The sequence below is a fragment of the Phaseolus vulgaris genome, chromosome 9 (genome assembly GCF_000499845.2).
Source record: "Phaseolus vulgaris cultivar G19833 chromosome 9, P. vulgaris v2.0, whole genome shotgun sequence".
In the NCBI taxonomy this organism is placed as follows: Eukaryota; Viridiplantae; Streptophyta; class Magnoliopsida; order Fabales; family Fabaceae; genus Phaseolus; species Phaseolus vulgaris.
Genome location: NC_023751.2, coordinates 13,308,569 through 13,325,883, shown reverse-complemented (window position 1 = coordinate 13,325,883; position 17,315 = coordinate 13,308,569). Strand labels below are relative to the sequence as shown.

The following is a 17,315-nucleotide window of genomic DNA, read 5'->3' as shown; positions in this document are numbered from 1 at the left end:
TTTCAACATTTATGAAACATATCACTTGGATTTTTGAAAAAATTTCAACTTTATGAAATTTTATACTATTTATAAATAGACATATTAAATTTTAATGTTATGCTAATTGACCCTTAAATTCTATTCTGTTTGTAAATAAACAACTTTAACTTCAATTTCATTCAGATTGATTCTTAATTTTTTATGTTTTTCAAATTAAAACCTTCAATTTGATCCTATAAATTATTTATCTATTTTACTTCTAATATAAGAAAAAAAGGAATGTAGAAGAAAAAAGTAAAAAATAAACAAACCTGTATTTGATTTTTAATTCTAAATTTTATCATGATGTACCATTTGGAAAATTGATTTGTAAGGTTGATAAAAATAATCTTATTAACATTTTGAAATCCAAAATTACAAGAATCATAAGTAAATTTTGAAATTTTCCTCCTCTGGTGAATGAAAAACAAGAAAAATAAAAAAGTACATTCCCTTTCTTGTATTAAAATGTTTCTCGTTATATCCTCTCAATCCAACATAATATAAAAAATAAAAAAAAACTTTCTTTCTCTTACCATCTTCTTCTTATTTAATAATGACTTAAAAATTTATGGTTAAATATTAATATGTAAGGATATAACAATAAAAGTTGATGATGAATATAATGGTATAGTGAATATAATTAAGATGATCTTAACAGTGAGAACACTAGCAACGACTATAACAATGATAGAATAAAAATAAAAATAACATATAATGAGGATTGACAAATGTAATAATATAGTTATTGTAATAAATATATAAGATAATGAGAATATAAGATAACTCACTTATCCTATCTATCATATGTATTCAACCTAGGATTGTGATTAAAAATACACTACACTAACAATATATGGTAGATAATAAGATAAAAAAAAATCATATATTTGTATTTATTTAACATGTTTATTCAATACCGAAGCAAATGAATTATACCAAAACCACTTTATCTAAGTTTAATTTTTAGCCTTTAAAGCATTTTGTGATTTATTATACTCGAAGGAAGAAAAAGTGAGAAATGTGGTCAAAATTTGAAGTTGGGATATTTAGCCATGTTTGTCTGGGAGCGAGGTCTTATTCTTGTGAGTCCACCTTGTGCCAAAAAAGGTTATCCATTATCCTATTTGTCACTTCCTCTGCGGTTAATTTTCTGTCCGTTTCCATGGTAAAGATTTTGTCCTGGCTCAGCATCTTGAAGGGATTATTGACCCACAGATTTGTGTCCTGAATGCTGCATAGAAATGCTAATGCCAATTCATTCTACTGGTTCAGCTTTTACTCATGTCAGTCCACAGAATAAAATAACTAGCTACCATCCTTTTTCTTATGGGACATACCACTTCCAAATATGGTTTCTCTTCAGCCCCTTGTTTCAACAAACCACAACTTTCCTCTGCTTCCCCTGCTTCCTACACTCATTCCCTTTATTTCTCATGCATTTAATGTTATTACTTTTATCTACACACCAATTCATTCTTTTATTTCAACTCAATTTTCCTTAAATCTCTCTCATATTTTATACTAGAATCCAAATTCTAAACCATGCCTCACTTTGACCAAGTCGACGTACCTATCCTCCTTCCTTATTTTCGAACAAAATCTACACCTATTGTTGCCATTGTATAATAATAGGATTATCGATTGGGAAGCCACTTTTAGAATGCAAATCAAATTAGTGTGATAACAAATGCCTTTCTTTTTCTTCTGTAGGGCAGAATTAGAAATTATATATTTTAACTTATATTTTAGAATAAACTATCACATCACCCAAAAGTTAGCCATTCAAATCTCAGCCTCACTACTGGTAATGATAATGATCCTACCTTACATTTTAGCTTATTTACTCTCATAGAATAATGAATTTTGGGTAGTGTAAATATAAAGCAAAGCAGACAATAAAATAAAACTAAAATACATAACTTAGAAGGACAATTTCACTGGATCCATGACTCTAGTCTCTCTACCACGTCTCCTGCAATCTGCAAAGGCCAGAGCCCCATTCACCGCATCCTCAAGGGTGTAAACTAAAGAACAATACTTCTAAAATCCAAAAGACAAGTCTTCAAAATAAGTGAAAATCATAGGTATTGTATTTGGTAAAAGATCCAAAGAAATTTAAAGAAAAAAGGTTCCATATACAGATAAGGTCCACTAATACAAACTAGAAAGAAAATTGGGAGCAAGGAAACAAGTGATCCTAATTCTTAATCCCTAACAATCTTTTAGTTGGTTGGTCTGTCATGCATTCCAATTCTATGGACTCTTGGTAGACATTCTTTTCAAAAACTCGTAAGTAGTAATCATAGTTGTAGCAGATAATGACATGGAAGCCCATCTTGGTCCCAATCCTCTGTAACATGCAGGCAATCCACCTTCCTTCACCAAATTCCTCACCGTCTGAACAAAAGTTAGAGGCCTTCTTCTCCCATGCTCTTCACTGTCCAACACCTGCAACCTTGTCTTAATGGTATCAAGAGGCATTGTCACAATTGCAGATACCCCACTAGCCATAACCGCACTTAACCCTTGAACCGCCACTACTGTCTTTGAATTAGGCCTGAAACCACTCAAATTATCACTGCTTTCAGTTTTACCCTTACTCATGTAGGAACCAAAAGCACCCCAAATGAGTCTGTGAACCATGGAATAAGAAGTCCACCAAACCGCATTGGAAGGAGCATATGTCAATATCGAAATCCCAAACCCTCTGTAGAACCCTCTTGCTCCATCAGCACACAGAATCTTCCTAAAGGCATCAAACCCGTTTCTGTAACTCTCGTAATTATGATTAGCCAGAATGTTTTTACTCCCTGCGCTCCCCTGAACCATGAGCCGTTGACTGACGACATCCACGGGAGTCCACACCAGCTGCGCCGCCATGGCGGAAGTGACACCCGCGGCGGCATTAGCCACCGCCACAGCCGTCGTCTCGGAGAACCCCAATTCGAGAAAGGCAGTCCCGACGTTACTTTTTGTGACTTCAAGCGAGGCCATGTAGAGCGCCCGCGCGGGGACGGTGCCCATGAGGGAAGTGCCGAAGCCTTTGTAGAAGCCTCTGAGACCCTCGTAGCGCATAATGGCGCAGGACATGTTGAGGCAGGAGAAGCGCGCGGAGGAGACCTGCTGGCGCGTCTTCAACACGACCATGGGGTAGAGCGTGAAGGAAACGCCGGAGAATAAGGCGGCGCCGAGGTAGAAAAACTTGGACTTATCCAACATGTGCCAGTCAATCTCCGCCGGGATGTGGATTTCAGAACCCGGATCGTCCTCCGCCGTGCCCAAACTCATCTTCGCCACTTCGGAGAATTTAAGGGTAGGGTTTGCTTTCCTTTTCCTTTAGTAAAAGACAAGGTCGGGGGTGTCAAGGTTACTGGTACTAAAAAGGACGAAGTGTTTGATTTTACTTTTTTGTTCTTGCAGAGGGAGATTTGAGAGCGAGGGTGAAACATTTATTGGGAAAAAAAAGAGGGTTGATGAGAGGAAACAATAGGTGTCATCATGGTGATGGTTTTTCAGCAATTCATGTCTTAATTAAGCAGCTTTGGGGTATGGTGTGGTGCAGAGGAAGATGGGAGGAAAAACCTAACGGCGGCGGAAAGACTAAGGAAGAGAAGAACATTGAGAGAGCGTGGCAGCAGAACTCATTTACAGGGGAAGGTTTGTGTTATGAATATTATAGAGAGGGTTTTTACATCGACAGGTGTCTGTTCATGTATCGCTCACTTCTCGGTTTTCTATTTTTCCTGTTCAAATGAAATGCTTTTATGTATTTTCTCTAATGAAAAACATTATAAAAAAATGTTAGAGAAGATGAAGATGAAGGTGCTGAGTGATTGGCTGCTGGTGAGGTGCTACTGGAGTGATTCTTAATGGGGGACCATGGCATGGCCAAGCGGCACCACCATCATTGCTGCATACTCTTCTTCACTTTCTCTTTTTTATATTCACATTTTTTTTTACATTAATGTACAATTTTACTCAATAAATATTTCTCATATTATTAACAAATGTTTCTTATTGAAACTGTTATATTAGTTTTAATCTAACCATAAGTAATAATAATAGAATAAGTAATTTTTCATGGTAACTGAAAAACTCACGCTATTCTTCTGTGGAGAGCATGAAAATTACAAGAACAGTGATGAAAAGAGCAAAAAAATATGAAATGTTGCAGATTTTTTATAGCATAACTAACAGGAAAAAAAGTGAGTAAATTCTGTTATACATTTTTTTCCTCTTCCATACTCTGTACGAATTACAGTTGATTGGTCACGTAGGATGGATCAGTACTTTAAAACAGCTTTTATATAGAATAGAATAGAACAATCATTTTATTATGATTTAATCAAAAAAAAATGTGTAGTGAATAAATGATTTTTCAATTTTATTATTTATCCTATCATAGATTTCTTCTCATCTCACTTTTATACTAGTGTTATTGTCACGCTTTCTTTTATTATTTTGTAATAATACAATGTGTACTATTTTTGTTATCGTTACTTTCGTTATTATTATATTTATTATTGTTAGCATTGTTGTTATTTATTTTGCAGAGGAGCTTATAAGTATAATGATACAATTAAATTATTTAAATATCATTTTATTCATATATATTAAAATTATATATCAATTTATTATATTTATTATTAGAATTAATGTCATCTGTATAATTTATATTTTGAAAGTATATATTTCATTTTAAATCCTTATTTAATTTTTATAAAGCAGCTCAAAATCATTACATAGTAAATAATCCGTCAAAATGTGAGCATACATTTTATCCCTCACTAAATAATAAAACTTTCATTCAAACAACATTCCTATGGACAGCATTTTATTTTTAATATTTATAAGAAGTGCAAGTTTGAATTTACAATCCGACAACAATGCTGATAAAAAAAAAAAAAAAAACAATCCGACAACAACAATACATATTATTAAATGTAAATGAGAATATGAATACATATTAATTTTGATTTGATTATTTATGTTTGTTTGTAAATTTTTTTCCTTTTATATACATATCATACTAGTGAAAATACAAGCGCGATTGCGATTGTATATCCACATTTTTCTCTTTTATTCAATTTTCACAATAATAGAATATACAAATAAATAATTTTGGATGAGTCGAAATTGAAAAACAAAAAATGGAGTGTAAAGAGAGAATGAAAATGGAGATTATTTTATTTTATATGTGAGATTTGGTGTGAAAATGTATAACAGTATGCTCTTTCTTTCTTCCTGTTGCCTTAAAATAAAATAAATAACTAAAGAAAAAGTGTAAAAGTCATATAAAAATTGTACATTAATATTAATTTAAATATATATATATATATATTTAAATAATTCATATGAAATGACAAAATACTCTATTGTATAAATAAAATGAGATATATTAAATAAGGGTAGAATCGGAAAAAAATAATGTATAAAAAAAACGGTTATAATGAAAAATAGTCTATATAAGTATAGATATACTGTTGTTAATTATTAAAAAGATAATAAAATTAAACAAATTGGAAAAAAATATTGTAATGATGAAAAACTTTAAAAGTGATAATATAGAAAAAAAATACTATTATTATTATAATAGAAATTTTTATTTGCATTTGACTGACTATATAATTAATTCTAACAATGATATGATTTATGTATATTTTATTTTTTGAAATTTATAACTTACTACTTTTTACACGATCATTATATATAATTTGATTGCGATTTTAAATATAAAGTAATTTATTTTTAGTATATATATTGAGTAAAAGGTTAATAAACAAATATGATTTATAATTTAAATCAAATTCCTTTAGTATATGACAATTACCATGATCCATTTTTGTCTCTTTTATTTTAATCATGCACTTTGCATCTAAAATAAGATAACTAAAACTGAAATGAGAAGATATATAAAAGTAAAGTACATCCTAACAAGCAAACAAATAGAAATAAAACAACATAGTTGTTAAATGTAAAATTACATAATACTTAACATAAAAACTTTTAAATAAATAAAAAAAAACAACAAAAATATTTCTATAATCTATATTAATATACGAAAAATTAATATTTATGGATAAAAAACATTCTAAATTTTTTTTTCTCCAATTTTGTTGTGCAACAACCTTTTATATCTAATAAAACATTGTTAATAATGAATGTGTCTAAGTATGATTTTTCTTGCATAAAAAAATCTTTATTTTCTAAAAATTTTATTTTTCTTAAAAACACTTTCAATAAGAATTATTAATACAAAATATAAAATTAAAATAATTATATTTCTTTTATCAATTTAAAAATAAATTGTTGGCGACACATATCTACTAAAAATATAAAATCAAATTATAATATATAAATAAGAGTAACATCATTTACAAAACAATCTTACAGAGATAAATTAGATTTCAATTTATTTTATACTAATATAAGATTAATAGAATTTATGTAATCACTCACTATTTATTAAAATAATTGTAAATATTCAATTTTACACATAAGATTAAAGAATATAATAAGAAAAATAAAACTCATCTTACACACCAATATATATTGTGAGAATGAGTTTTTTATTATAAATTATAAGTTTTAATCAAATCATTCATATATATATATATATATATATATTAATATAATACTTTTAGAAATAAATAATTATAATAAACAATATTGATTCAACCAAATCTAAGATGGGAACACATTAAAAGTTTTATCATTATTAGGCTAGATGGTGACTTTATGATTGTCTTGCCAGAAAACCAGCATAGTCAGAGCATCACACAGAAGACTCATGAAGACTATCCAACCATGGTCAGTGAGAGTGGAAATAGACTTTATTTTTATTGTAATTGAAAACTGCAAATTGAAATGTTTTAGTTTATAATTTGATTTGATTAATATAACTTTAATAAAATTATTCTATTTAAATAAAAATTTATTTTTCTTTCTAGTTACAAAGTAATTTATAGTTGTCAATATATAACTATCTGTGATTGTATTATCTTGTTACACACATGTATTGTTGATAAACATGTTATATTATCCTTTATTTTTATTTATATGTATTATGATTTAAAGTCTTAGACCTTTTAAGTTAATCATAGTCATAAAACGCAAATGTTTAATTACAGTGTAGGACATAAAATGTGCCAAATACAATACTATGTCAATACTCAAACTGTCAAGAGATAAACTAATGTAGTCAAACTGTCAACTAAAATCAAAACAAAATATGTGAAATTTTAAAAGTTGGACGTCAGAAGTATGAAATAGAAAAAATTGCGAAAAATGTTTATCAAAGTTGATGAATGATGTAATGTGTGTGAATTTTTTTTTTTAATATTTTAAAATATTAGAATGTAAATTTATAAATTTATCCTAATATTTAAAAAGAAAATATATTTTTTATAAATTTTAATAATTAAAATTTTGTAATTTATTTCTATATATTATAAATAATTTATTATTATTATTATTATTAATTATTAGTATTTATTTTGATTAATAATATTATTAAATATTTTTATTGTTTAAATTTATTTAATATTTAAAAAAAATTTATTATAGATACATATAAAATTATTTTTTAAAAATAAAAATTTATTGTTAATATTATTATATAAATATATTAGTTTATTATTATTATATTATATTAAATAAAATTTTTCATAATTCATTGTTTTTCTTAAAGGGTATCATTTTCTTCTCCCAAATGTCGTCTTTCATTCTTCACATTGAAATAAACATAACTTTTTTTTGCAAATCTAAAATCTTTCATGGACATATTTCTCATAAGAACTTCCTTAATCTAACATAGCTTAGTATGAGTATTATTTATGTTCTATATGTTATTTTATAGTACTGTATTTAGTGAAAGTAGGTTCTATGGGCTATTTACTTTAAATTATCGTTTTATTTTAAGCTTGTATTCGTGTGCAATACTTTTAAATTGCATTTGAAATTATCTTAAAAAAAATTTAGCTAAATTGGAAAAAGACATGACCAATACCATATTACATGTAATTTTAATATATTTTATCCATATTTAATATATGTCATCAATTATATGTGATATTGGTGATCATTGTTGCACGTTTTAAAATGTTATGTGAACTTCAAGGGTCCATTTTATCACTCTATCAGATTAACTAAATTAATTTGATTCAGGGAAGTCTGAAATTAAATAACATACAATTATATAGTAAAGGATTTTGTGATGTAGATATTGATTTGACTTGACGCATTAGAGAATTAAAATCGTAATAGGTTGATCTTAATATACCAAATTAAAAGATAGTTTTATCATATTTTGATTTGAAAAGAGAATTAATATCCTATCAAGAATAAAACAATTTTGTTAAAGAATATCATCAAACCAATGCTTCAATATCATTATAGATTTAATTATATTTTTGTTTTTATTCTATGTAACTATTATTCTTCTTTCTCTTCTTTGGTAATCTTGTGTAACATGTTTTAGTGCTTATTGGGTATTTTTACAAAGTTAAATTAAAATATTAAAATAGTCAATATATTGAAATGCATCACATTGCATAAGAATCTCTGAAAAAAACTTTGGTCATTAATTAGATCTTCATTTAGAAATCATTTAAACTAATCTAGAAATCAATTTTTTTTAATCTCTAAAATAGTCTCTAATTTAATTACTATAACAACTAATTATTTTTTATTTTTTAAAATTAATTTTTATTTCATAATTTTTTTTAATAAAGAAACGACTCATAACTAATTCTAATATATTTTTTCAATAAAATGTGAGACAAGTTTTTTAAAGTTTTTTCATGCTAAATTCTAGAGTAAAGTTTCTCAAAGTATTTTCTTCACTAGCATAAATCTTAAAATCGATTCTAAAAATAATACACATGAAATATCTAAATTTCTTCTACTTTCACTAACATAAACAAGTTATATACTATTATGAATAGCACTTTGTTATATATAGTTTATCGTGTTTTTAATTTAATAAGTTTCTTAAAGCTATTATTTAAATGATACACTATGAATAATATTGAAGTTACTTTTTTACTTTGAAAACATTAAAATGTCCTCCTTCATAACGATGTAAAAATAAAGCTATCTAAGGAATGAGTTAAGTGCTATAGCCCAACTAAAACAGGCTAAAGATAATATTATGTTTTTTTTATCAGTTACACGATAATATTGTATTATATTAAATAATTTAGTTTATGGATAGTGCGGACTAACTTATTAAATATGCAATAAAATATCATTATAAAAGTGTATACTAATAATACATATTTTTTGTGAAATATTTTCGTGCTTAATTGATCCATTTAAAAAATAGTAAGATTAATAATGATAATGGAGAGGTCAATCGTCTTATCTTCTGTGTAGTACCTCTTTATGATTTCGTAGATAAGCTTGTATTAATAACTTTTATGAATTCTAAATTTTTAAATATATGTTGAAAATCATTGAAAAAAAATGTAATTTTACTGAAAAATGTAACATTCCTGTTAAATTTAATATAGGTATAATTATATATTTTATGACATTATTGCAAAGTGTTGACCGATAAAATGTTTTATTGTGGTCGTCTTTAAAATTTGAATTGATCCATATCAAAAGAAAAATAAATAAATAATAAACTTATTGACGTAATATTATATCGTTTATTTAAATTTATAATAAAAAAATTAAAAATATAGCTTATTTAAAAACTTGTTTTCTTATTTAATTTTGGAGAGGAAAAGGGAAGGTGTTACGGGGTATGTGTCTGTGAAGTGGGATGTGAAAGAATGAGGCACGTGGAAGGGAATCATCCTTCTCGACAACCACGTATCATGCATTCAAGCAAAATCCACCCATCTCTATATGCATATCTAAACGGAAAATAACCCAAATTTTCTCTGCACTTCAATATTTTCTTCCTCCACTTCCATATTAATTATTCTTAAAAATTCATTTTATTTTTTTTTAAATTTTTAAATAACATTATTATTTTCATTTTTTTTAAATAATAGTCTTTAAAAAAAGTAATTCCATACGTATATGAGAATGATGATAAGAAAATTTCTTAATTTTTTTTAAACGTATAAATATTTGTGTTTAGTTTGTTGTGGATTCTTTGGTGTTATGTAAGCGGGAAAAGGTTTAGTGTAGGGTTGGATGTGAGGAAAATGGAGAATGGGCCAGAGCAAGTCCAAAAAATAATTATTTTTGGATTTTTTTAAAGAAATGAAAGAGTGTTGTGGAGCCTACTAGAAGCATGGGAACTAAGTGGCGAACCTCCTCGAACTTCCTACTACTATTCTGTGTTTCTTTCTGGAACCTCCCATTCTAACCCTGTCATCCTTATAAATACCCAAAATGCACCCGCCACTCAGCACAGAATCAAAGCAACAGATAACATTGTTTCTGCAAGAGAAGAAGAAAAGGAAATGGATATCAGGTTGATGGATTTGGACTCTCCATTGTTCTCCACTCTGCACCGAATCATGGATCTCACGGAGGACGCAGAGAAGAACTTGAGTGCTCCGACGCGGACGTACGTGCGGGACGCAAAGGCAATGGCTGCCACACCTGCGGATGTGAAGGAATATCCGAACTCTTACGTATTCGTGGTCGACATGCCTGGCTTGAAATCCGGGGACATTAAGGTGCAGGTGGAGGAGGACAACGTCCTTCTCATAAGCGGCGAGAGGAAGAGGGAGGAGGAGAAAGAAGGGGCCAGGTATCTGAGGATGGAGAGAAGGGTTGGCAAGTTCATGCGCAAGTTCACACTCCCAGACAATGCCAACACCGATACAGTATCAGCCGTCTGCCAGGACGGTGTCCTCACCGTCACCGTCAACAAGTTGCCTCCTCCTGAGCCCAAGAAGCCCAAGACTATTGAGGTCAAGATTGGCTAAATTTCTTGATTTTCAAAAATCGGCTCCAACCTGTTTGCACTTGTATCCCTGTTTTCATGTTCTGTATGAGGTTATACGGTTTTGTCTTTTCCCTGCTGTGACTGTCTTTCATGTTCTTGTTTTTGGTTATGAGTGTGATCTGAACCAGAGATATAATAATGCATGTCTTTTAATGAATTTTAAATTTTCTAATTCTTCCGCTGCTATTTTTTTAAATGCTTCAGTATTTCGATGAGTAGAAGGCCACCCTGAAGTGAGAATAGTTAAACATGTCGACATTCTATAACTGGCTTTCCACCCTAGAAAGAATGTTGAAAAATTAATCCCCAGTTAAAAAATTCAATGAATACTAGAATAATTACAATTGGAAGTTGATTGATAGTGATTACATAAGACAAAGGAATAGATTCATGCATCTTCACCTGTATTGCCAGATTGATAGACATGTCAAATAACATTAACATGCTTACAACAATACTTTTATTTCTTGTGAATTATTCTTTTTATAACTACATAATATAATTGTATTCATAACTGCATTAACTAAAGCAGAATTAAGGGATTAATTATACATTAAATCTAACAAGCTAACCCACGCCTTTGGTTGAGTAGGTTAAATTGACACAAATGACTTTGTTACCCCTAATAAATAGGAGTATAAGTATTAATATACCTTTCTCGTGTTATTTTTACCATAATCTTTGTTGATAATTGACCGGAATACAGCGGTTAATAACACGGAACGCTGCTCTTTTTAAGAACAGATCAGATAGTACTCGATCAATATTGGCCACGAAAGAAAATGGTCGAATGCCGTCAGAATAATTTTAGAATATAACGTTTTATATAAAAAAAAAATTAAACCATTTTATACGGATTTCAATGGAGTACTCTAATATTATCTTGTTCACTTCCTTGTACCTCCAATTTCGGATGCTACATCAATTGATCATACAACCACATTTTGAATGGGTTAGTGCTAATAAACGGTATGCGTTTCTTCTTTCTTTGCTCGTCTTTAATTCCGGGAGTGCTGTGCAAAATTGTAGTTTTATTCTTATTTGAACTCTCCGAAGAGATCGCATCTTTCCTAGCAAACAAAGCAATGAAGAAACCCTCACCATGCTTAGCAGGATCTGTCCGAATCAGGCATTCAGCTGAAAGGCAAAAGGAAAGAGTTAGAAATCACAGTGCAAAACAATGATAGACCAGGAACTGTTGCTGCTGTCTAAAATTAGTACTTACAGCCTTCAAACACTGGAAGACCACGGCATTGCCACTCGGGGAAGGGCTTGGCCAAGTGAAATCCATGTGATTCGGCAATGGGAAGAACAGATTTGATGACATCTTCGTTCTCAATTTGGTTTATTGAACATGTGCTGTAGACAATTCTTTCAAGAGCTGGAACTGCCAAATAAAAATAATTCTAATTTTTGGAACATTTCTTAATTTCGGAAAAATTCAAAAATTTTAAAATCCTAAGTTCATATTTGACATTTGTATATTAAGGAATGATATCTTCATTCTGAATTTGGTTGATAGACAATTCTTTAAGGACCTTGAATTAGAGACGACTTCCCCAAAATAAAAATTCATACTTATTCCTGTATATGAAATTTGTGTCTTAATGTCTATATAGAATAGCAAGTATATCATATTCATCCAAACATTTATTAAATATTTCTTTTTGCAAAAAAAAACTTGATATTATTAAAATTGAATTTATTTTTTCTTTTCAATGTCAAATAGTCATGAAAAAAATTATAATTACATAAATTTTAAAATAGACTATGAGTGTTATAATAATTTAAAATCGGATACATATTACTCGGTTGTATACTTATATGCCCCAACAAAGAATTTGGCGACTGTTATTAAGTTTCTAAAAAAATATAGAAACAGGAAGATTGATAAAATGATGTGACAAGGAAGAAACGAACTAACTTACAAAGTAAAGCATGCTGAAGAGCCTTTCTCTGGAAACTTGCAAGCTTATTCAATCTTTCCATATCAGTATCCTGACCTATGTTTACAGTTAAAAAGTAAATCGTCATACCAAAAAAATAAAGAAAATTTTCACACTTAATCTGGCATTAAAATTTTAAAAATTGTTCAATACTTTACGGGACATTAATTGATAGTGTATTATGGCCAAGCTTGACTTTTATGACATTTTTACATGCGAACCGTTTTTTTTATCAATACCACCAGTAAATAATTTTACAAGCATTACTCATGCGTTGAGTTTGACATCTAGGTAGATACAATCTACATTGTAGAATAAATTAACCTGCTGTTCTAGATGGTAGCAGATGGTCTAGTCTTGAGGCAGCAGTACCAGAACCAGAGCAGGAAGGATCCAAGAGAATAGCATTCACCTGTCATGATAGATGTAATGATAATCAGATCAGACACACAAACACACAGATGAACTAAATAAAACTGCAATCAGTAAGACAAAGTAACAAACAACCTCTAGACAAATTGTATTTTCCTTACACGATTAATAAAAACCTCATGCTATTACAGGACTTTGAAAAATAATAGGTTCTTACAACATAAGGATTAGCCATTTAGTAAAAAGAGTAAACTCCTCCAATAAGAAAAAATATAGCTTGTGCTCTAACAACAGTAGATTAAGATTAGCAATTCAGTGAAGCTTAACTCCTCTAATAGGAGAAAATATGAATGAAAGACAAAATCTCTCTTTCACTCTGGTGTACATTTTTCCAGAACCAAGTTCCCAGAAGCATTCATCACATTACAAAACTTCATCATACAGAGGCCCAACAAAGAAAGCCAGAACTCTCGACCCTCAAAACCAATACATATCGGTAACTCCTTATTGCAATGCACAAAACATAAAAAAAAAAAAACATTTCATAAATAGTAATTATTGAAGTTTAGAAGAAAACTGCAGATGTATTGATTATAAGGTCCACTTTGATAATACAAGATCAGTCAAACTATTAGTAGCCATCCCAATATACCCAATGAAACAAAAATATTTAACTATAGAGGAGGAAATATACATATACTTCACCTTAGAATATGAAGGATCCTTGGGATTTATGTTCAAGAAATCCTCATTCAGGACTTGTATGTCTGAGCTTGGGGTTAAGTTTGACAGTTAGAACCACCAACCGAAAATTAACTAAAAAAGAATAATCTCAGAATTTAATGCTTGCCAGCTGTGGAGACAGTAAATGCAGAAAAGAGACCTGGATTCTAGACAACTAGAATAGCCTGTCGTTTTAAATAACATCCGAGACACTTACTGTCGAGACACTTCAGTAAGCATCTAGATATAACAGCAAAGGATACTAGAAGCACCAGATAGCTTTATAGTGTCTTTCAAACGCTTAACCCTTTCTTTTTTCAGCTCACATGCTATAATCTTTCCCCTACTCATCATAAGGGCAGCAAGGTGAATAGTTTTGTTTCCCGGTGCTGCACATGCATCAATAACCTTCAAATACATTTGAGGTGTGCAATTAGGAAGGATTGGAATAACTAACAAAGTATCTAATGGATTCAACATTACTTTTTTTTATGTAACTGATTTTTATAGTTATAATGTAATTTACAAATTGAACATTCATAACATGACAGTTAAAAAGAGCAGGCAGCAAGCACATGGCACGTACATACAGAGTGGTTGCTCACTTCTATTCTAGTAATTAATTCACATATTGTAACCCTGGCCATTTCTTTGCTATCCTTCGAAGTTAAAATTCCTAAGGACTTATACAAGTAAAATTAGAAAAAAACATTTCATGTTAATATATTAAGCAAAAGAAGAATTTTAAAAATAGAAGCCAAAACAAATATTTTGCAGACACAATTTAACAGCTTAAATACAATATACTGCAGTATTCCTGAATCACCAATAGGATGACCAACTATCTAACAAGGAATTTGGCCCGTACAAAGAGAATAATCTGTTAAACGGTAAAGGAAACATACACGAATAATCTGTTAAACAATAAAGGAAACATACACCTCTAATTTCAGAGCAATAGCTCACTCCTACTTGAAAATCGTCTCATCAAGTTACATTGCATGAGATATTATGGGCTACACTTACTCATGAAACTAATTGACTAGAGATTCCCACATGTTATGACCGCGTCAGTTTTACTTTTTCTTTGTACTTTTTGCCTGACCTGTTATTTAATTACTAAATTGGCTATGAAAAATATTGAAAGACAGACAGAAACATGAAAAAGGATACTTAATTAACAATTTACTGCCAAGAGGAAAAATAAGTGAAAGAGTTGCAAGCCCAATGTAGAAAGATCCAAACCTAGAAAGGGGGTAGGGATAGAAATTATATGGAAATAAGTGATGTTTACAAGGGAAAAGAAGAAGAAGAAAGCATCTATGATTGAATCAAATTTTCATATCTTCAATGTTTATGCATTGCAGCAATAACTCACCTCCCATCCTGGTTGAGGTCTAAGAGCTGGTGCTGCCATGGAACTTGCCTTACCCTTTACATAAGTTTGTCTCCATGTTAGCAAAAAGATTATAAAAGAAAGAAAAACAAGCAAACAGAATTGTCATGCCAATATGTTTCTTAAATAGCAAAAGATATTAACTTTTTCATCCAATGAGACCTATATACAGATAATGATATAGATAACTTCTTTACAAGATAAAATAAAAAGAAAGAGTAATTTCTTACTTGCATAAAGATACTGCCATTTTTTACAAGAGGATGATCGTGTAAATCAGTGCCTGGTGGGAGTATCAGTAATTCAGGCAGTAGATTATCCTTTTGAACCTATTTAATACAACAAATGAATAATCTTTATGAACCAAAAATGTGGATTAAATCAATGAAGTACACCTGATGATTCTTTTATGAATTCAGTTAGATACATTCCTAAAAATAAAAAGAAATGTATTTCAGTAAACATTTCGACTAGAATATAAAATATTGATCATCAGAACAGAAATATTTTGACCAAATTACCGAGTAATTTTTCTGAAGTTCGAACAAGGCAGAATCAACGTCCAGTTTAAGCGTATTCACGCGAACATACCGAGGTACCGAAACATCTGCATAAGAGCATCCATTGAAAATGTAACAATTTCAAAACCATAATTTATAAAGCATCAACTTCGAAATCAAAACATTGCGGAATCAACTGTTACGAGCACCAGTTCCACAAACTATAACATCTAATAAAATGCATAAAAAACGGAAGATGTCAAAAGTGACCTGGAACTTCATGCAGAGCAATCAACTGTTTAACAGTCTTCACATTTCTCTGCGACAAAAGTTGTTTAAGAGCTGAACGCAGGGCCCCTTCGTGGCGCATAAGGTACTTCTCTGCATCACCAACTAGTGGAACCGCCTACAAATTTCAAGATTGACCATAACCACTTGAGTAACTAGTTCGATTTGCAGAAGTCATAGAAGTACAAGTCCTTACACGCAATCACAGAAAAACACCTCACCTGGCCGAAAAGGATATCATAGACAATGATATAAACCAGTTCTTGTTGCCTCTGCAAAAATCAACAATACACCACACATAGTGTTAAGAAATAAGTAAAAACGAAGAAGAAACAAAGTTAGCGCGGTGAAGTTATTACGATTTATGACCTTCCACTTGGTGTTGAGAATGGAAGCAGCTTCCAAGACATCCTTGATGATGGGAAGATCTGCGGACGAAACACCGAACACGTGAATGAAATGATACATTTCAGAGAGAGATAGGTAGTTATTTAGTTAGTTACGTTTTAGGGTTTCACAAAGGAGAGCGAAGGTGGCTTTCTTGTTCCTAACAGAAGGTTGATAGATGAGGGATTTGATGGAGGCAGAAGCGCGGCGCTTAGCGTCTCCTTCCAGAACCACTCTCAGAATCTTCGCTGCCTCTCTGCGTGCGAAATACGCTGACCTGTCCGCACCCCTGAGCTTTCCCCCATTTTCTTCAACACTTTTCTTCGCCTTCTTCATTCCCAGGGGTTTAGGGGTTTTGGCAAGCTCCGGAGGAAAAGAATTGCGGCGTTTTGTTTTGGGTCTCTGCATTGCACTGAATTTACACGGCGAACCACAACCTTTTGTCACTCGTTTGTTTTGCTTGAAACGACGACTCTATTAGTGTCGTCTTTACTGTCTGTTAAGAGAAATTCTTCTTGAACCTGATAAACTGTGATCTGCACTCGATCTTTTCAACCAAAATGAAAATCTGAAATTCAAAAAGTAAATTTGAAAAAATAAATTCGAAATACATTGTGTTTCAAAAATAAAATTCTGAAATAGATTTTGAAAATTAAAATATCATTTCAGAAAATAAATTTTAAAATAAAATAAAAAATACTTTTAAGAAAAGAAATTTCAAAAACATAAATTTGGAAACATATTTTGGAAATAAAAATCTAAAATTC

General features: G+C 30.3%; 3 protein-coding genes across 3 annotated transcripts; 1 reads left to right on the top strand and 2 right to left on the bottom strand.

The window, feature by feature from the left end:
• Positions 1 to 2,092: 2,092 nt before the first annotated feature.
• LOC137821496 (uncharacterized) lies at positions 2,093 to 4,026 on the bottom strand. Its single transcript, XM_068626117.1, has one exon. It carries the CDS (start codon positions 3,310 to 3,312, stop codon positions 2,278 to 2,280), a length of 1,035 nt encoding a protein of 344 aa, XP_068482218.1. The 5' UTR covers positions 3,313 to 4,026; the 3' UTR covers positions 2,093 to 2,277.
• A 6,278-nt stretch (positions 4,027 to 10,304) lies between these two features.
• On the top strand, positions 10,305 to 11,108 carry LOC137820847 (17.1 kDa class II heat shock protein-like). Its single transcript, XM_068625129.1, has one exon. It carries the CDS (start codon positions 10,446 to 10,448, stop codon positions 10,914 to 10,916), a length of 471 nt encoding a protein of 156 aa, XP_068481230.1. The 5' UTR covers positions 10,305 to 10,445; the 3' UTR covers positions 10,917 to 11,108.
• Positions 11,109 to 11,738: 630 nt separating this feature from the next.
• On the bottom strand, positions 11,739 to 17,315 carry LOC137820846 (25S rRNA (cytosine-C(5))-methyltransferase NSUN5). The gene is made up of 13 exons (XM_068625128.1): positions 16,665 to 17,315; positions 16,531 to 16,589; positions 16,383 to 16,433; positions 16,144 to 16,279; positions 15,895 to 15,980; positions 15,604 to 15,702; positions 15,356 to 15,409; positions 14,241 to 14,385; positions 13,960 to 14,021; positions 13,207 to 13,294; positions 12,865 to 12,939; positions 12,162 to 12,323; positions 11,739 to 12,073 (listed from the first exon to the last, which is right to left on the bottom strand). The coding sequence occupies exons 1-13, from the start codon at positions 16,954 to 16,956 to the stop codon at positions 11,853 to 11,855; spliced, it is 1,530 nt and encodes a 509-aa protein (XP_068481229.1). The 5' UTR covers positions 16,957 to 17,315; the 3' UTR covers positions 11,739 to 11,852.